The following is a 21,991-nucleotide window of genomic DNA, read 5'->3' as shown; positions in this document are numbered from 1 at the left end:
GTCACTGTAACTCACCTTCTTGCTCGAGAGGTTCCAGCATACTTGCGGCCTCAGTTTGGTCGAGGAGAATTTTTTATAATGCTGAAAAATTGTCCGCGAGTAAAAATTGGTCAGCATGGAAAAAATCGATATTTTTTTACATGTAGGTTTAGTCGAAGTCATAGTAGGTCGGCATGTTATTAGAGGTAATCGAAGGCAATCGAGGGTAATCGATGGCTACAGCATTTGAGCTGTAGCCACTCGTAGCTTGTTGTAGTTTGTTTTCGGTGTAGTCGTCTCAAGTCGGAGGTGGTCGTCTTTACTTTCCACAATTTTCCTGAGAGCATCGGCGAGTAAATCGTAGATAGTCGAAGCTGGTCTTCAACATAGTCGAAGGAGGTCGAAGGAGGTCTTCTACATGGTCGTAGGAGGTCTTCTACATATTCGTAGGAGGTTCGCTACATAGTCAAAGGAGATCATTGGAGGTGTTCTACTTTGGCGATACAATAAGACCATGACACTCTCCTAAACTCGCAAATTAGGTCCTCATAGGCACTTAAGGGTTTATTGTTGAGAAAGTTGTTATCCTAATTACTGAAGCACTGTAGTCCACTCATGTAGATTCCTAGCGCTATTAAACACAGCACACTAAAAATTTGACCCAGCCATAATGAAGAAACAAAAATATATATTCAACAGTGTTATTTATTTCTCTAGCTTCTGATATACAGCATTTCATTTATCTCCTCCTATCTACAATTCCTCCAGCCATTTTACCACTAGTTTACATCCAGTACCACCATACATTGCATCGTTCAGAGCTAGATAGGGCTCTTAAAGATAGCAGTCAAGGGATATGGGGAGAAGGCAGCAACGGGGTACTGATTGTGGATGATCAGCCATGAGCACATTGAATGGCGGTGCTGGCTCAAAGGGCCTACTCCTGCACCCATTGTCTATTGTCTATTCAATCTCCTGTGGTCTCAATTCATACATTCTTTTCTGTCCTCCATTCCACCCAATGTTTTTCCTACAAGTTTGTAAGATCTTAAGTGATAGGAGCAGAATTAGGCAATTCGACCCATCAAGTCTACTCCGCCATTCAATCATGGCTGATCTCTCTCTCCTAACCTATTCTCCTGCCTTCTCCCCATAACCCCCGAAACCTGTACTAATCAAGAATCTATCTATCCCTGCCTTAAATATATCCATTCACTTGGCCTCCACAGCCTTCTGTGGCAAAGAATTCCACTGATTCATCACCCTCTCACTAAAGAAATTCCTCCTAATTTCCTTCCTAAAAGAACGCCTCTTAATTCTGAGGCTATGACATCTTGACCTAGATTCTCCCACTAGTGGAAACATCCTCTCCACATCCACTCCATTCACTATCCGGTACATTTCAATGTGGTCCCCCCTTCTAAACTCCCGCAAGTACAGGCCCAGTGCCATCAAACGCTCATCATATGTTGTTCAAGAAGGAACTGCAGATGCTGGAAAATCGAAGGTACACAAAATTGCTGGAGGAACTCAGCGGGTGCAGCAGCATCTATGGAGCGAAGGAAATAGGCAACATTTCGGGCCGAAACCCTTAAGACCTTAACCCTTTGTCTCCTCCATTGCCAAAGTGAGCAACAGCGGAAATTGGAGGAACAGCACCTCATATTCCGCCTGGGGACCTTGCGTCCGGATGGCATTAACATTGAATTCTCCCAATTTTGCTAGCCCTTGCTGTCTCCTCCCCTTCCTTAACCCTCTAGCTGTCTCCTCCCACCCTCCTATCCGCCCGCCTTTGGGCTCCTTCTCCTCCCCTTTTCCTTCCTTCTTCCCCCCCCCCCCCCCCCCCCCCCCCACCCCCCATCAGTCTGAAGAAGGGTTTCGGCCCGAAACGTTGCCTATTTCCTTCGCTCCATAGATGCTGCTGCACCTGCTGAGTTTCTCCAGCAATTTTGTGTACGCTCATCATATGTTAACCTACTCAATCCTGGGATCATTCTTGTAAACCTCCTCTGGACTCTCTCCAGAGCCAGCACATCCTTCCTCAGATATGGTGCCCAACTTGTGCCGATTTGTTTATTTCTAATTGAACCATCCCCCACTGAAGCAACCAGAATTGCTGAATTTCTTCAGCAAAATCTTATTTCTTGATCAATCTAATGGCTAGAATAAAATTGAATTAATACCAATGGAAGGAGTTAAAGATCTCCCCATGTACTATATGGCTAAGAAAAGCACTAGTGCCAGTCTGCGTAGAACATACCAAAATGTCAATTTGAAGCAAAAGTGGTACTGTTATTTCAACAATGTTAAAGCATATTCATTTTGTAAAATATCACAGTATATGGTTTGAAATATAGATCAATGTAATTATCACCTCATCTAAACTCCTGATTTCAATCAGTTTCTCCTCAATACCAAGTGCCATGGGTTGTGTAGCAGGAATAGCCACTTGTTCGTAGATTTTGTTATTTTCACGCTCAATGCCTTCTGGAAGAAACAACTGTACAACATTAAATCACATTAGCATATGAACAACTCAAAATGGATTCATGGAAGTATCAGATACACAGAATACCTAAATACTGCAGAAAAAAACATACAATACAAACATCTGATATACTTCATTTTCACGGACCACAAATACAAAAATTAAAACAATAATAAATGATCAGTGCAATATGAATTCACTCATACTTTTCATAGCATAAAACTGCATGGACAGTTGAAGTGAAAATAAGACAGGGTAGACAGTCGAATATTTCAGGAGGTGGGTATTTCACTGGGTTCGTGGATACTCCTGATAAAGGCACTCAGGGTTCTCAATATCATCTCTACAGGAGGCGATATAATACTTATTCCTCGAGATCTGAGAATAACCTTGCAGGGATTCTTCTGACAACTTGATAGTTTTGATATGACAGAGCTCATGGCACTGTTTGATTCATGAGTTGGTGTCAAGCATATGAACAACATCGACTGCCCAGGGGGCACAGCTGAGTGCATTTGCTGAGGTTGATCTGAGGATAGTGACTTTGGTTCTCTTGTGTTGCCAATATCTTAAGAAGATTCGACAGAGACAAAATGATGAACTGAAGAAGGGTCCCAACCCGAAACACCGCCTGCCCATTCCCTCCACAGACGTTGTCTGAGCAGCCGAGTTCCTCCAGCATTTTGTGTTTTGCTCAAGATTCCAACATCTGCAGTTTCTTGCGCTCCAGTGATACCTGACCAAGGTTCCACCTGTAGGAAGCCCTCAAAAGCCGAGAGGAATAGTTTCCCTGAGCATTGTGCTGAGTTTAAGTTGTTGATCTTAAAACACATTTTTTCCTCAGTAGGACAAAGGTTATACCATCCCATTAAAGCAACAGTGAATACCTTCATCATGCTGGCTCCTAACACAAGAAAATTAAGATGTGTGTTCCAGGATATTATCCTTTGCCTTTAATTGTGAGGCCAGTGTTGTGCAGCAAGAGATATGATTGGTATAGGATCTTCGTTCAGCAGAAATTCAAGATTTATTGTCCTGTACACTTTTGTGAATGAGTGAACAACAGCTAGGAACATGAACTTGTAACATGTGCAAACGTCACCAGCGTACTGTGGTTCGATGAACCAGATCAGAGTGCCCCAGGCTCTGCAACACGGGTGATGTGGGTCTAGCAGTTTTCCCATTCGGCCTGAAGATTAGCCCCACTCCATCCAGAACATAGAAATTAGGTGCAGGAGTAGGCCATTCGGCCCTTCGAGCCTGCACCGCCATTCAATATGATCATCGCTGATCATCCAACTCAGTATCCCATTCCTGCCTTCTCTCCATACCCCCTGATCCCTTTAGCCACAAGGGCCACATCTAACTCCCTCGTAAATATAGCCAATGAACTGACCTCAACTACCTTCTGCGGCAGAGAATTCCAGAGATTCACCACTATCTGTGTGAAAAAGGTTTTCCTCATCTCGGTCCTAAAAGATTTCCCCCTTATCCTTAAACTGTGACCCCTTGTTCTGGACTTCCCCAACATCGGGAACAATCTTCCTGCATCAAGCCTGTCCAACCCCTTAAGAATTTTGTAAGTTTCTATAAGATCCCCCCTCAATCTTCTAAATTCTAGCGAGTACAAACCGAGTCTATCCAGTCTTTCTTCATATGAAAGTCCTGACATCCCAGGAATCAGTCTGGTGAACCTTCTCTGTACTCCCTCTATGGCATGAATGTCTTTCCTCAGATTAGGAGACCAAAACTGTACGCAATACTCCAGGTGTGGTCTCACCAAGACTTTGTACAACTGCAGTAGAACCTCCCTGCTCCTATACTCAAATCCTTTTACTATGAATGCTAACATACCATTCGCCTTCTTCACTGCCTGCTGCACCTGCATGCCTACTTTTAATGACTGGTGTACCATGACACCCAGGTCTCGTTGCATCTCCCCCTTTCCTAATTGGCCACCTTATTGCAAGTGAGGTGCAGCATTATGTCGAGGAGTAATGAGAAACATGTTGAGGGGATAACACAGCCTTGTTTGACCGCAGTCAGCACCAAGATTGGATCTAATGTGGATCAAAGTCATAAGTTGCATATTGACAAGATAACGAGAAGCAGATATAAGAATTTTGGGTGGCAGGCAAATTGGAGGAATTTGAGAATTTAGGAACGGCCCTATAGAGTGTTTGATGCTGTTCCGTGCATTTTGCATACATTGCTGAGCCCATATTTGGAGTGCTAAATTCAATTATATTCTCCTTTTTAAGAAGGATTATATTTGCTGTGGAGATAGATCAAAGAAGATACAATAGATCAATTCCTATGATGAAAAGGTTGTCTCACGAGCAAATCTGTGCACACATTGCAGCTTCTTTTGGGAGTGGTCTTATTGGAACATAAGGTTCTGAGAGCATTTGACAAGGTAAAGACCGAGCGAATAATTTCACTAAATGCTGGAAACCTATAACAATGGGTCAGGGCGGCACAGAGGTGCAAAGGTACAGTTGCTGCCTTACAGTGCCAGAAACTCGGGTTAGATCCTGACAGTCTATATAGAATTTGTACATTCTCCCTGTGACCGTGTGGGTTTTCTCCGAGTTGTAGGTTAATTGGTTTCTGTAAAATATATATTGCCCCTAGTGTAGCGAGCGGATAAAGTGATCGCTGGTCGGCACGTACTCGATGGGCTGAAGGGCCCGTTTCCACACTGTATCTCGAAAGTAAAGTAATTTCAGAGTAAGCAGCAGCCCATTTAACAAGATGGGGAACATTTTTTTAATCTCAGAGGATCATGAATTTTAGGTACTATTCACCATAGAAAGTTGTAGGTCTAAGTTATTGAATGTATTCAAGACGGAGGTTGAAAGGGATTTGGGCAACGGGGAAATCAAGACAGAAAAATTTGGTTGAGACTAAAAGATTAGATCAACCATGATCCTATAGAACAGCAGAACAAACTCCAGGGGGGCTGTTTAACCTATCCCAATTATTTCTGTTCCTGGTGTTTGGACAGTAGACAAAAGTAAGGAAGGAAATGTAATTATTGTTAGTAGGCTATTCACATAATGAAACATAATATTAACAATATTCAGCATCAAAGTATTTAGATGGCAACAACCAAAGATAAAGTAAATGGAGCTTAAGCGCCTAAAACATCAAAATCATACCTTTGCTCCAGCAATAAAAGCTGAGGACTGTGTTGCTTCACTGTATGAATCATAAACATGTGGGTAATGAATTCGTTCATAATTATATTGCCTTGTAAGAATTGGTGCTATCCGTGCATTCTGTAGAGCATTCTCCCTTTAAAAGACACAAAAAAATTACAACCATAAATTTCTCTTTAACCCCAAGAATAATTTCTGCGATTCTCAATTTTAAAGCCAATCAAAAAGTGATCTGAGGCTTATTTTATAAAATGTGAGTTAATGACTGGACACTAAGCATCTTGCACAATTGAGCATTCAGATTCAAGCTCTGATTCATATAATAAATGAAACAATTCCGTCCGCTTCATGAAAGAGAACTGTTTGCAAACAATATGGCAGAAAATTATGGGTATGTACAAATTCCATTTATTGGTAACATACTAAACTAAGTTAATAAGTCATAGGAGCAGAATTAGGCAATTTAGTCCGACCCCATTCTCCTGCCTTCTTCCTGTAACCATTACTTTGACACCATTACTAATCAAGAATCTGTCATTCTTCGCTTTAAAAATTCCTGATGACTGGCCTCCACAGCTGCCTGTGGCAATGAATTCCAGATTCACCACCTTCTCTGGCTGAAAAAATTCCTCCTCATCTCCTTTTATTCTGAGGCTGTGTCCTCGGGTCCTAGACTCTAGAAACATCTACTTCACTTCCACTCTAACCAAGCCTTTCACTGTTGGGTAAGTTTCAATGAGATCCCCCCCCCCCCATCATCTAAACTTCAGCAAGTACAGGCAAGTAACCCAATCACCACCAGGATCATTCTCATAAACCTGATATGGGCCCTTCTCCAACACCAGCACATCGGTCTTCAGATATGGAGCCCAAAGCTGCTCACTGTGCTCCAAATATTGTCTGACCAGCGTCTTATTTCCGGTTGGCGGCGCGACTCACGTTGCAGCGGCCCCTCCAGCCTGTCTGTCTTTTTTTATTTTTTGTCTAGTTAAATGTAGTAGTCGTGTTTTTTTCATACTATTTTTAGCTGTGTATATGTGGGGGGCGGGGGAACTTTTAAAATCTCTTCCCCGCACGGGAGACCCGACATTTTCCCTGTCGGGTCTCCGTTGTCGTTGGGGCCTAGCACCGTGGAGCGGCCTCGAACCGGAACGACCTGGGGGGGAGCCTGCAGAGCTGCAGACTACTTACCATTGTGGGGCTGGCCAGCCTCAGAGCGTGGGGAGCGGTGGTGGCTCGCTGCTGTGGCCCGACTCCGGAGCTCGGAGGCTCCAGCTCCAGGCCTGTGGACTGTGATATCGGGAGCTCGCGGGTCTGGGTGGGAGACCACTTTTCGACTTTTTGGAATGACCCGGAGCGGGGCTGTACATCGCCCGGCGCGGCTTTAATGGCTGCGGGACATTCCAACACCCGCCGGGGGCTTCAACATCGGGGAAAATGGTGTACAGGGGAGAGAAAATACTTTGCCTTCCATCACAGTGAGGAGAAGATTCACTGTGATGGATGTTTGTGTGAATTGAATTGTTTGTGTGTCTTGTAGGAATTTTTTTGTTTGTATGGCTGTGGAAACAGAGTTTTGTTTGAGCCTCACTGAGGTTCAAATGACAATGAATAAATATTGTATTGTATTGTATATTGTATTATAAAGCTTCAACATTACGTCCCCGTTACAAAATATATCTATATTTAAACACGAGCAGGGTTAAAAAATGCATTTTAATTACCCATCAAAAAAACACTGGCCTCACCGCCTTTCAGACTACCAGGATATTGCCGACCCTCCTATCGTCAATCAATTCTTCCCCACAGCCATCAGGCTATGAAGCACAACAGTAAATAAGCTCTGAACTATAACAGACTATTATTATTTTTAATGCACTGTATTTGTTTATTTAATGAGTCTGTGTGAATGTGTATATTTACACACTGAACTTTTTTTTCTCCCGTTATGTACTATGTTAAACGTAGTACATAACGTAGTTAAATATATTCTGTTGTGCTGCAGCAAGTAAGAATTTCATTGTCCTATCTGGGACATATATCAATAAAACACTCTTGACTTGACTCATCTGTTCCCTGGGATTGGGGCATCGGTCAAGGCAATTAATTTTTTAATCCATTAATTAACAGGCATTTTGGGTCAATTAAGGGAAAATCGCTTTGTTAACTTTTTTTTAGGTAACCAAATTCAACTAAATACAAGATACATTTATTTGTCACATGTACCAATTGGTACAGTGAAATGTGTGGTTGCCATACAGCCAAACGAATAATAAAGAGCACATAACATGATAGTCTTAACACAGACATCCCCACACATCGGGATCAAAGTTTCCCACTGTGAGGGAAGGGTGCAAAAAAGTTGTTGTAAATAAATAAGTTTGAAATATGTCATCTTACCGTTGTAATCGCAATTCCTTTGGATCAAAGCATTGAAGTGCATCTCCTGAAAATTCCCCTTCATCTTTTTTCTCTCGTTTAGCTAACCGTTTTTCTTCCTTACGACATAGTTTCAATAATTGCTTTTCTTGTTCTGAATGGACAGTGATTTGACAGCCATATATGGGCTGTGAATTTCCTCCCAAACCTTTCTTTGAAGCATCTGTAACATTAAATGAATTTAATTTAATGACTACTTGGTATTTATTGAGCACTTCTGATCTAGTAAAACATCTGAAGCTGTGTCACGCAGTTGTGTCTCGTAAAACATCTCAGGCTATGTCACTTTAAAAACACAAAAGGAAGGAGACAGTAGGATGGTTGGAAAAGACATGTTCATGGAAGGTAAAGGTAGGGTTTAAAAGATATCTTGGATACCATTGCACAGAATGGGTCAGCAATAGCATGCATGTGTAAATGGGAGCTCTGCATGGTCTGCTCTACTGATTCTGGCATTTAAGAACATAGCCAATCTTTGAGGCGTGGTGTACATAGAAATGAAATTCAGCTAATTAAGTATATCTTGGCATGCTTTCTAGAAAGGCAAGCTGCCTAATGTCTGATATGCTGAAAATAGCCAGTATGAACTTAAAAATAATAATCTATAAACACGATTTGCTTAGCAAGAATTTGAAACCTACAGCATCTATCAAATGTTAGATCATTTTACCTGTCCATGGAAACAGATATCAGGATTGAGATACAGGATGTTTCTCAAGTCTGCTACACTCACTTGAATCCCTTGTTAATTTTTTCTTAACAATATGGTTAAAATGAAGGAATCGGACTGGCTCCAATCCTTTCTCTAATTATTACGGAACGCAAGAATTTGGCCGACTCAGGGAGTATGTCTCTAAATATCAAATGTATATTAAAAACACAGCAAGTAGGGAGAACCTCAAACAGATGCTTTTGTGTCACCTGCTGCTTCCACAGCTGGACTGTTCAAAATATAATTAAGTTAGAAGGTAAGAGAACATCCACCATAAATTGTACAGTTAATACTTCCAAGCACTGGTTCTTTGGAATGAAATCCATCTCCTAGTGGAGTACCATCAAATTCCACTTAAGGGAATAGGTATAGAGGCAATGTCCCCATACTCAATTGCACAGAATTTCAATTGTGATACTCAATTTAATCCATCCAGGCATTGATATGGACAATGCAATTACTGTATATCAACATTGGATGGTTAACATAGGTAATGTCTTCAACGATCATGATCTATTCTAAGGTGCTCTCTGTGAAAAGTATTAGGAGACGCCAATTGACAGCAACTCACTCAAAGCGTTCTCAATTACAACCTGTTGCCCTTTTCCCCAATGTTTCAATCAATACCTGATGCATTGGCTGTCCTTTCAACATCTAAATTAACCTTTAAAGGGATTCCTGCATTGCAGAAGAAAAATGAACAGCATTGGGTAACTCATCTTCCTCTGGAATCCTCACAAGACGAATCTCAGACCACATTCACCACTTTTGTACGTTCTAATTATCCTGGATTGATCCTTGGGATGGGTCGGTTTGGTTTTTAAGAAGGCATGCAGCAAAAATGGGAGGTGATCCCACGGAAACATTCAAAATTCTGCCAGGGCTCAACAGAACGCTTGCAGAGTTGATTTTTCCATGGGTGTCCAGAATGCTAGGGAGCAAACTTTCAAAGAAGTGATTTGAAATTCAGAACATGGAAAGCAATTATTTCACCCCAAGGTAGTGAATCTTTGTAATTCCCCAACCAAGAGGGCTGTGGAGGCTCAGTAAAAATGAAGACAGAGATTGATCATTTTATATGTTAAGGAAATTCAGGGATACACAGTACTGGAGTTATTTTTAAAAATCGGACATCATTTTCTTGGATGGCTGAGTAGGTGCCAACTGGCTATCTCCTGCTTTTATTTCTTATATCCTTAACCTTCCATCTCTATAAATAACAAAGATTTTTAAACAATTGATATCAAGTGTAACTAAGTTACTAAGAGTAAACCTAGCAATTATAGACCTGTTAGTTTGACTTCAGTGGTGGGCAAATTAATGGAAAAGATACTTAGAGATAATATATATAAGCATCTAGATAAACAGGGTCTGATAAGGAACAGTCAACATGGATTTGTGCCTGGAAGGTCATGTTTGACTAATCTTCTTGAATTTTTTGAAGGGGTAACTAGGGAAATTGACGAGGGTAAAGCAGTGGATGTTGTCTATATGGACTTTAGTAAGGCCTTTGACAAGGTTCCTCATGGAAGGTTGGTTAAGAAGGTTCAACTGTTGGGTATAAATGCAGGAATAGCAAGATGGATTCAACAGTGGCTGAATGGGAGAAGCCAGAGGGTAATGGTGGATGGCTGTTTATCGGGTTGGAGGCAGGTGACTAGTGGGGTGCCTCAGGGATCTGTGTTGGGTCCTTTGTTGTTTGTCATGTACATCAATGATCTGGATGAAGGTGTGGTAAATTGGATTAGTAAGTATGCAGATGATACCAAGATAGGGGGTGTTGTGGATAATGAAGAGGATTTCCAAAGTCTACAGAGTGATTTAGGCCATTTGGAAAAATGGGCTGAAAGATGGCAGATGGAGTTTAATGCTGATAAATGTGAGGTGCTACACCTTGGCAGGACAAATCAAAATAGGACGTACATGGTAAATGGTAGGGAATTGAAGAATACAGTTGAACAGAGGGATCTGGGTATAACCGTGCATAGTTCCTTGAAGGTGGAATCTCATATAGATAGGGTGGTAAAGAAAGCTTTTTGTATGCTAGCCTTTATAAATCAGAGCATTGAGTATAGAAGCTGGGATGTAATGTTAAAATTGTACAAGGCATTGGTGAGACCAAATCTGGAGTATGGTGTACAATTTTGGTCGCCCAATTATAGGAAGGATGTCAACAAAATAGAGAGAGTACAGAGGAGATTTACTAGAATGTTGCCTGGGTTTCAACAACTAAGTTACAGAGATAGGTTGAATAAGTTAGGTCTTTATTCTCTGGAGTGCAGAAGGTTAAGGGGGGACCTGATAGAGGTCTTTAAAATGATGAGAGGGATAGACAGAGTTGATGTGGACAAGCTTTTCCCTTTGAGAATAGGGAAGATTCAAACAAGAGGACATGACTTCAGAATTAAGGGACAGAAGTTTAGGGGTAATATGAGGGGGAACTTCTTTACGCAGAGAGTGGTAGCGGTGTGGAATGAGCTCCCAGTGGAAGTGGTGGAGGCAGGTTCATTGGTATCATTTAAAAATAAATTGGATAGGCATATGGATGAGAAGGGAATGGAGGGTTATGGTATGAGTGCAGGCAGGTGGGACTAAGGGGAAAAAAAAATTGTTCGGCATGGACTTGTAGGGCCGAGATGGCCTGTTTCTGTGCTGTAATTGTTATATGGTTATATGGTTAAGTAATCTCACTATAAAGGATGATGTCAAAAACGCACTGCTGTAATTGAATCCAACATTAAAAATTTTATAAATTTAATTATAATATCTTAAACTGATGGTCCAACTCAAGGTTGACATTTTATTTATTTAGAGGGAGCTGCATGCCAGACAAAACCAGGACTTACTGCCGATCCAAAATTGACTTTGAACAGAGTGGCTTTCAGAGTCATTTCACATAACAATTACCCATGCCGCCAGGAATCAACCATAAACAAGTTCAGGCAATGATGATGGATTAACCTTAACAGATTATTTGGCCCAAGGGGACAAGGGCAGTGTTTATAATCAAAGACCCTTCTTCATTTAACACCATTGGAATAAAAACATTTTTCCTTTCTCCCCATGTGCTTACTAGATTCCCATTGAACTCTTCTTTGCTATTTTCCATATTTCCATCAATTCACCAATATAGTTGAAAAGAATGAAAAACTAAAATAGTCATAGAGCAACTTTTCATCAACAACTAATCTTGGAGAATCTCTATCATTTTCTCTCTTGCAGAAGTCGAACCAGCCTTTTTCACTGTTCCTGATAGATGTAATCTCTTATTCTGGTACCATAACATTGATCTTTGTTTTTGTATCAGCTCTAATAGTTCTAAATCCTCTTGTATAATATGGAGACGTCCGATCTAACCCAGATTCTCCAAAGATTAGCAATGATTGTTTTATCACTAGAAATGAACCTTAAATGTTTCCTTTATTTAAACAAATTGTTTATAAGCATCTATTAAAGCCACATGTAACACCCACAATGCTTATTTTTCCACCCAATTCAAACACACATTTAAGGTCCCATTTTTCTATCACAATTAAAACATATCAATTCACTTCACCTCTATGAATACAATTGAAAGCAGTTAACACAAGCAGTTCCTCAATAGTTCTCATTAAAAATTAAATCTTAACTTGTTTCTTTCATTAGGAATGTTCTTACCCTGAAGGTAGCTGAGCTTGGGATCCATAGGGTGGGTGAGAGCATTTTGAATGATCGTATGCCTGTGCTGCAGAAGCCTCTCTATCAGTTCCAATCCTTCAGGTCCAAGAAGTTCAAACAACTAAAACAAAATGTATCTTGAAAAAAATCTGGAACTTTTAATGAATGCCGGGGAGGGGGGGGGGGGGGGGGGGGGGGGAAGGCAGAAGCAGGGAGGAGAAGGAGTGGGACAGGGGCCAGAGAGAAAGGGCCGCGTTTCTCTACTTCATTACTCTATTTCGCATCCTACAATTTTTTATAATTGATAACCATTTTGTTTTTTTGAAAACTTAACACGTTACTTAATTCTTAACATTGATGGAATCATTAATATGGAGAGCTTGGAACTATAAACCTACTGTCTGACATACCTCATTTTGAAGCTCATCGTCACTTTTAGGAGATGCCAGCATCTCAAATAATGTTCCACACAAGTCGTCTGCAGTTGGCCGATCTTCTGACTCTTGCAAGGTTCCAACAATGTAGCTATTAACCTCTTGCCTTAAAAATGAACCATCCACTTTGTTTGAAGAATTTAGATCTGAATTATCAATTAATCCATTTTTTAAATCTTCCTGATGATTGTTTAAATATTTATCATAGTCTAGACTGAAATCCTTGTAGCTGTTTTCCTCACAGTTCAAAGGCATTTCCTCTATATATTCCAAAGTAAATGATTCAAATGAAAAATTAATGTTTTTACCAAACTGTACTTGAGAATTTTGGCTTGCAGATTTATTTGCAGAAATTAACGTTTGCAGTTCTTCTTCACTGAAATATGCAGCAATTTTATACACAGCATTACAGGCAGCAGTGGCAGCAGAGGAAGGGAATGGCCCAAACATTTGTTTTAATGCTTTTGTTTCTTCTTGTCCAACATGGTCCTTGTTATGAAAAGTTTTGAAGAGAAAAAGAGCAGCACTTTCCACGGTATCTTCTTCCTGTTCGGTACCAACTGCAGAGAAAAAATATATTTTCAACATCTTAGCTGCTGCACATGCATAGGCAGACCATTCAAGACATGTTTTCCATTACTTCAGAAAAAATGACCTAATCAATGTCAGGATTCAAAACATTTTATGACCAATTATCTCAATATTTCATTATTAGTTGCGACACATTGTCATTGTACTTTTACAGATATTGATGGAAAATATGTTTTTTATCAAATCCTTTTACATTATCCAAAACTTTAAATGTTTTTGTTTATTACCAAAGCACAAAGCATGAGGTAAATTCAGCCCAGAATTTACCATTTTGGACAAATCAAATATTTTTGTCAAACGTCATTTCGTTTGGACCTCAAGGGGTCCAAATGACAAATAAATTGAATCTTGAATTGAATCTTGAATCTTGAATTTTTGTACTACTGCATAATCACATTTATTTCAGCGTTAATGTTGCCATTTTGACATTTATTTCTGATAATCACTATCTTCGATTACTAAGCAATGTCTTGACATTTATAAAGCATGGAGCAAAAAAAAATGATGATTTTATAAAGAAAATATGAGCATGAAAAGGCTGTATTTCTTGTAAACGTGGCTAGCCCACATTAACTGCAAATTAGTTACGCATCCAGGTTTTTTTCTATTTCATATTCATCAGCCATCTCTACTCATATTTTGGCTCAATCATTATGAAACAGAATACATTACCAACAAAACAATGTCCCATTATCCCATCACAAATTAACACTCATAAACCAAAGGGCAGTAGTTTCATCCTCAAAATGACTATAAAAGAGCACTGTGGAGTTAATTACTGTAATGAAAGATTATCTTCATTTCCCAAGATGAAGAGCTCTTGAATATATAAGAGACGTAGAATGTGAAGCAAAATGAAAAATAAAGATAATCGTTACTTCCGCCTAAATGAAGTGCTTGGCATAGATAGCATCAATGCAGTCTTTTTTGCAGGGTAGTTAAATTAAGATTTAGAGGATGTAAATATATGGTGAATGTCTTAAGGGTGGTTGGTGGGTGCCTACAACACGCAGCTGGGGCTGTGGTTGAAGCAGATATAATCGTGGCATTATGGACATTGATGAGGCCGCATTTAGAGCATTATGTTCCGTTCTGGGTGTTACAGGAAGGATGTTGTCGAGTTGGAGAGGGTACAGAGAAGATTTATGAGGATGTTAGCAGGTCCCAAGGGTCTGAGCTATAAGGAGAGTTTGAGCAGGCTGGGACTCTATTCCTTGGAGCGCAGGAGGATGAGGGGTGATCTTACAGGTGTATAAAATCATGATAGGAATAGATCTGGTAGATTCACAGAGTCTCTTGCCCAGAGTAGGAGAATCGAGAACCAGAGGCCATAGGTTTAAGATGAACGGGGAAAGGTTTTATAGGAATCTGAGGGGTAACTGTTTTACACAAAGGACGGTGGGTGTATGGAACAATTTGCCAGTGGGGGTAGTTGAGGCAGGGACTATTACAACATTTAAGAAACAATTAGGAGACAGGTACATGGCTAGGACAGATTTGGAGGGATATGGGCCAAACGCAGGCAGGTGTGACTGGTGTTGATGGGACATGTTGGTTGCTGTGGGCAAGTTGGGCCGAAGGGCCAGTTTCCATGCTGACTCTATGACTCAACATTTAAAAGACAAGTGGACAGGAAATATTTGGAGGGATATGTGCCAAACACATGCAAAAGGGCCAAACTAAGATGGGGTGTCTTGGTCAGTATGGATGGCTTTGGCAGGAAGGGTCTTTTCAGTGCTGCCTGGCTCTATGAGAGGTTGGTTATTGCTTGAATCAACTCCCTCGTCAGATATGACCTGGACTTCAATTCATCAAGACAGGTCAACAGAAGTTGATATTTCACTGGCTGTAAAGTGTGCTCGGGAGCATCTGGATAACAGGCACATATGTATCAGTCTGCTGTTCATGAGCTTGCATCTTGTGCATTGGAATTGTCATACCAGGCCAAAACAAGCTTCCTCTCAAACACCTGGGGCTCTGTAAATCCCTTTACATTTGGATCCTCGACTTCCTCATCAGCCACCCGCAATCAGTATAAAACGGTAACAACTTCTCCTCCTCACTGAACATCAACACAGGTGCACGTCAAGTTTGCCTGCATATCCCCCTGCTCTACTCTCTTTACACCTGTGACTGTGTGGCTCAAACAGATCCAATTTCTAAAAGTGTGCCGATGACACCTTTGTGGTTGGCCGAATCAAGGGGTGGTGAACAGTCAGTGCACAGGAGAGATAGAATACCTGGTTGAGTGGTGCCTCAAAGACATCCTCTTGCTGAATTACAACAAAACTAAGGAACTAATCGTTGACTAAAGGGGACGTCAGGAGACACACCTGCCAGTTTTCAGTAGTGGATTGCGCAGGAGAGAGTTAGCAGCTTCAAATTCCTGGCCTTAACATTTCAGATAATCTATCCTGGATCAGCACATGGATGTAATTATGAAGAAGATCCCAAACTCCTCTACTTTCTTAGATTATTTAAAGAGATTCAGCATGTCACCAAATACTCCAACAAATGTCTACAGATGCACTGTAGAAAGTACCCTAACTTGTTGCATCGTGGCCTGGTGTGATAATTCCAATGCACAATGTGCAATAGACTGCAGAGACTCATATGGAGAAAGACTGGATAGACTCGGCTTGTATTCGCTAGAATTTAGGAGATTGAGGGGGGATCTTGTAGAAACCTACAAAATTCTTAAGGGGTTGGACAGGCTAGATGCAGGAAGATTGTTCACAATGTTGGGGAAGTCCAGGACAAGGGGTCACAGCTTAAGGATAGAGGGGGAAATCCTTTAGGACCGAGATGAGAAAAACATTTTTCACACAGAGATTGGTGAATCTCTGGAACTCTCTGCCCCAGAAGGTAGTTGAGGCCAATTAATTGGCTATATTTAAGAAGGAGTTAGATGTGGCCCTTGTGGCTAGAGGGATCAGGGGATATGGAGAGAAGGCAGATATGGGATACTGAGTTGGATGGTCGGCCATGATCATATTGAATGGCGGTGCAGGCTCGAAGGGCCGAATGGCTCACTCCTGCACCTATTTTCTATGTTTCTATGACTAGTGAACTCAACTCAGACCATCACAGGCTCAGCCTTCCTCATCGTCAAAAGCAACGACATGAAGTGCTGCTTCAAGAGAGTGGTATCTATCATGGATCCCCACCAAACGAGCCATGATCTATTCTCACTGCCACCATCGTGCAGGAAGTAGCAAAGCCTGAAGTCCCACACCAGCATGTTCAGGAACAGTTACGTTCCTGGAATATCAGGTTATTGATCTGACCTGCACAATCGTAATCCTATCAGCAACAAATCATGACAGACTACCTCTTATACTGCCGAGGACTTATTTTTTAAATTGCGTTTTGCACTAATGTCTTGGAGTTTCTTTTGCACCCAGCCTTTATGTTTTTACTGTCCTGTATAATTTAAATTTAATGTAGGACTAGACTTTACCTCCAGGCTGCATACAATCTAACCTGGAGCTTGGACACCAAAGCTAGATTAAAATTTCTGGAAATCCCAAGAACACTCCCACAAAACTACAACAGTTCAAAAAGATGTTCCACTGCCATCCTTGCAAGATCAGAGATAAGATAGGACATACATTTACGACTCTCTCTTTTAAAAAAAAACTTAAAGTGTGTAATTTTGTAAATAAACGGTAATAGGATCAGATATATTATAAGCTGAATTTCCACAAAAAAAAAAACATTAACTTACCAAATTGTCTAGCAGCCTTCAAAACCTTTTTGAGATCATCATTAATAATCTCATGTTCCTTCTTTGGTATATTCTCAACTATATGAATTATATTCTTCCAACTCAACCCTGTTTTGCAGAAGTGTTCTTTCCTCTTTGATCTTTTTGTCTATGATAGTACATTGAAAAAAGTTAACATTAAGATAACAAATAATATTGTCAGGCAAGTAAAACACAAAAAGACAATTAATACCTTATTGAGTGAGAAAAAGAAATAACTTAGCCATAATTGCTGGCCATTTAAACCTAGTGTTACGGTTTCAAGTTCATGAAAATACAGAACAAAGGATCTTCATCCTAGAGATGTTAAATATAAGGCCCAACCTCTTGTAAGCCTCGGTGAACAAGTCAACGATGTACTTAATTTGTGCCATGTAAAAGTTCCAATCGAATTTAGTATAGCTCCCTGTTTTTCATTTCAGTGAACTCTAGTATTTTATCTGCTGGAATGTGACATTGTGATGAATGAATGAATAAGTTTATTGACCAAGTATTCACATACAAGGAATTGCCTTGGTCCTCCACCTGCAAGTGACATGACATACAGTGATAGTTAGGAATGACACATAAAACATTAAACATTAATAATAAAACATTATTGATTAAACATGTGAATTAAATAAAATACCAGAGCAAAAGGTGGCTACAGATTTTTGGTTATTGAGTAGAGCTACTACTCGTGGAAAAAAACTGTTTTTATGTCTGGCTGTGGCAGCTTTGACAGTCGCCTTCCAGGGGGAAGTAATTCAAAGAGTTTGTGGCCATGGTGAGAGGGGTCAAAGATGATCTTACCTGCTTGCTTCTGGCCATTGCAGTTTACTGCTCGTCAATGGAAGGAAGGTTGCCGCCAACAACCTTCTCAGCTGATTGGACATAGAAACATAGATAGAAACATAGAAAGTAGGTGCGAGAGCAGACCACCAGGTCCATCGAGCCCGCACCGCCATTCGCTCATGGCTGAACACTAAACAGACACACTTACCCACAAACAGTAGACACAAGACACAGAACACAAGACACTACCCTCCCCTTTATACCGCTATCACCCCTCTCCACCCCAAGAACCTCGTGATCTCCTGGGGGAGGCAAAAAACCGGATAAAAACCCAGGTCCAATTCGGGAAAAAAATCCGGGAAATTCCTCTCCGACCCCAATCTAGGCGATCGACACTTGTCCAGGAGATCACTCAGGTCTTACTATACTAACCATACCTAGGTCCATATCCCTGCCCTCTCCCCGTAGCCCCTTATCCCCTTGGCAGCTAAAAAACCATCTATTTTAGTCTTAAATATATTTAAAGTTTCTGCTTCCACTGCTCCCTGGGGCAGTGAATTCCATAAATTAACCACCCTCTGGGTGAAGAAGTTCTTCCTCATCTCAGTTTTAAAAGAGCCCCCCCTTATTCTGCAACTATGTCCCCTAGTTCTCGTTTCCCCGATCATTGGGAACATCCTCGGTGCATCCACCCGATCAAGGCCCCTCACGATCTTATATGTTTCAATGAGATCGCCTCTCATTCTTCTAAACTCCAAAGAGTAGAGTTCCAGCCTACTTAACCTTTCCTCATATGTCAATCCCCTCATTGCAGGAATTAATCTTGTAAACCTTCGCTGCACTGCCTCCAGGGCTAGTACATCCTTTCTTAAGTATGGACCCCAGAACTGTACACAGTATTCCAAATGTGGTCTCACTAATACTGTGTACAGCTGCAGCAAGACCTCCGTGTTTTTATACTCAATCCCCCTAGCAATAAAGGCCAAAACTCCATTGGCCTTCCTGATTGCTTGCTGCACCTGCATACTAACTTTCAGTGATTCATGTACTAATACCCCTAGATCCCTTTGCGTTGCATTACAACGCAGCTCCTCCTCATTTAGAAAATAACTTGCCCTATCATTTTTTTTCCCCAAAGTGAATGACTTCACATTTATTAGTATTAAATTTCATCTGCCAAGTTGTTGCCCACTCACCTAGCTTATCTATATCCTTTTGCAGACTCTTCCTATCCTCCTCATCCCCTACTTTTCCTCCCATTTTTGTATCGTCCGCAAATTTTGATATATTACACTTGGTTCCCTCCTCCAAATCATTTATATAAATTGTGAACAACTGGGGTCCCAGCACCGACCCTTGCGGAACCCCGCTAGTTACCGGTTGCCATCCCGAGTATGAACCATTTATCCCCACTCTCTGCTTCCTATTTGTTAGCCAATCCTCTACCCATGCTAATATATTACCCCCAATCCCATAATTTTTTATTTTTAGCAATAGTCTCTTATGTGGCACCTTGTCAAAAGCCTTTTGGAAGTCCAAGTATACCACATCCACCGGTTCCCCTTTATCCACCCGGGTTGTTACTTCCTCAAAGAATTCGAGCAGATTCGTTAAACAGGACTTCCCCTTCACAAAACCATGTTGGTTCTGTCCGATGAAGTCATGTTTATCCAAGTGCCCCGGTAGTGTTTCTTTAATAATTGTCTCTAACATTTTACCCACCACCGATGTTAGACTAACCGGTCTATAGTTACCCCCCTTCTGTTTACTTCCTTTTTTAAATATAGGTGTTACATTGGCCATTTTCCAATCCACTGGGACCGTTCCTGCCTCCAGGGAGTTTTGGAAAATTATCACCAATGCATCCACAATCCCCACCGCTATCTCCCTCAAGACCCTTGGATGTAATCCATCAGGCCCAGGGGATTTATCCTCCTTCAGTCTCATTAATTTCCCTAATACCACCTCCTTGGTGATCTTAATAGTATTTAGCTCCTCCATTCCTACCGCCCCCTGTTTATCCAGCGTTGGAATATTTTGTGTGTCTTCTATGGTGAAGACTGATACAAAATACTCGTTTAATGCCTTTGCCATTTCCATGTTCCCCCACCAACAACTCTCCAGTCTCACCCTCCAATGGACCAACGTTCACCTTAGCCACCCTTTTTCTTTTTATATAGCTATAAAAACTCTTACTATTAGTTTTTATGTTGTTCGCTAAATTCCTTTCATAGTCTATTTTCCCCGTCTTAATTAATCTCTTAGTTATTTTTTGCTGACCTTTAAATGCTTCCCAATCCTCTACCCTCCCACTATCTCTGGCTACCTTATATGCCCTTGCCTTCAGCCGAATACTATCCTTTATAGTTTTACTGAGCCATGGCTGACTGTTCTTACCCTTACCCCTTTTTTTCTTCATAGGAATAAATTTTTCTTGAAGGTTATACAGTATACCCTTGTACCGTCTTATTCTTGAGTGTGCTATCCCAGTCAACTTTGATCAGCTCAGTCCTCATACCTTCATAATCGCCCTTATTTAGACTAAGCACCCTAGCCTGAGTTTCAACCTGCTCCCCTTCTATTTGAATATGGAATTCGACCATATTGTGGTCACTTGTTCCCAACGAGTCCCTAACTATGACATTTTTAATTAATCCTGCTTCATTACACAGGACCAGATCCAAGATTGCCTCCCCCCTTGTCGGTTCTGTGACATACTGTTCTAGGAACCCGTCTCTAATACTTTCTATAAACTCTTCCTCTAGTCTACCCTGCCCAGTTTGGTTTGCCCAATTAATATGAAAATTGAAGTCCCCCATGATTACAGCAGTTCCCTTTTTACATGCGTCAACTATTTGCAGATTTATGTTCTGACTAACAGCGTCACAGCTATTTGGAGGTCTATAAATTACACCCACTAGTGTTTTTTCCCCCTTATTATTCTCTATCTGTACCCAAGCTGTTTCACTATCCTGATCCTTCAACGCAATATCCTTCCTCTCTATTGCCGTTATTCCCTCCCTTATTAAAAGGGCCACCCCTCCTCCCTTTCTTTCCTGTCTATCTTTCCTAATTGTCGAGTACCCCTCTATATTTAACTCCCAGTCCTGATCCCCTTGCAGCCATGTCTCCGTAATGGCCACGATATCATAACTATATATACTTAATTGCACCGTTAATTCATTTATCTTATTACGAATACTCCGTGCATTTAGATAAAGCACTTTCAGATGATTTTTACTACCCTTCCTTTCCGTTTTTGCCCCTTTTACATCTAAAGCTTTATCTTCACACATTCTGTCTCCTGTCACATTTTGACTTTCCGCTTCCCCACTGATACCCTGCTCTATTTCCTCTACCCCTGCCGTTATTACCCCCCTTGATACCTCCCCCCCGCTACTTAGTTTAAAGACCTCTCTACTGCCCTAGTATATGATTTGCCAGGACCCCAGTCCCAGCACCGTTCAGGTGAAGTCCGTCCTTACAGAACAGATCCCCCCTGTCCCAGTACTGGTGCCAGTGGCCCAAGAAACCAAACCCATTATTCCCACACCAGTCTTTGAGCCACGCATTTAGCTTCTTAATTTTACGTATAATTATGGACGATTCGCTGTAGCCTCCGGACGTCGTGCTTGGTGGCTGAGCCAAACCAGACCATGATGGAGAAGGTGAGGACAGACTCTAGATAGATAGATCCTTTATTGTCATTCAGACCTTACGGTCTGAACGAAACTATGTTGCCTGCAGTCATACACAGAATCAATAATAACAAAACATACAATAAACACCAATTAAACATCCACCACAGTGAGTTCACCAAGCACATCCTCACTGTGATGGAGGCAAAGTCTTAGTTTCCATCTCTTCCCTCCTTGTTCTCCCTCTGCGCTGAGGCGGTCGATCCAGGCCGGAGATGCCGCTCTCCAGTCCAGCGGACCTCCGTGGTGATGTCGCCGCTGCCGATAGCCGGAACGCCATCCCCGCTCCGAG

At 41.2% G+C, this 21,991-nt stretch overlaps 1 protein-coding gene across 1 annotated transcript in view; it reads right to left on the bottom strand.

The window, feature by feature from the left end:
- Window positions 1-21,991, bottom strand: part of ascc3 (activating signal cointegrator 1 complex subunit 3) — a 358,193-nt gene that overhangs the window by 319,465 nt on the left and 16,737 nt on the right. The window contains exons 3-8 of the mRNA XM_055634935.1: window positions 17,189-17,336; window positions 12,847-13,430; window positions 12,437-12,557; window positions 8,029-8,230; window positions 5,629-5,764; window positions 2,354-2,479 (exon numbers count right to left, since the gene is read on the bottom strand). Coding sequence (XP_055490910.1) covers window positions 2,354-2,479; window positions 5,629-5,764; window positions 8,029-8,230; window positions 12,437-12,557; window positions 12,847-13,430; window positions 17,189-17,336 — 1,317 coding nt within the window. The remainder of the gene's footprint in view (window positions 1-2,353; window positions 2,480-5,628; window positions 5,765-8,028; window positions 8,231-12,436; window positions 12,558-12,846; window positions 13,431-17,188; window positions 17,337-21,991) is intronic.

The sequence above is a fragment of the Leucoraja erinacea genome, chromosome 5, assembly GCF_028641065.1.
Source record: "Leucoraja erinacea ecotype New England chromosome 5, Leri_hhj_1, whole genome shotgun sequence".
Taxonomy (NCBI): Eukaryota; Metazoa; Chordata; class Chondrichthyes; order Rajiformes; family Rajidae; genus Leucoraja; species Leucoraja erinaceus.
This window is presented reverse-complemented; position numbering and strand designations above follow the sequence as displayed.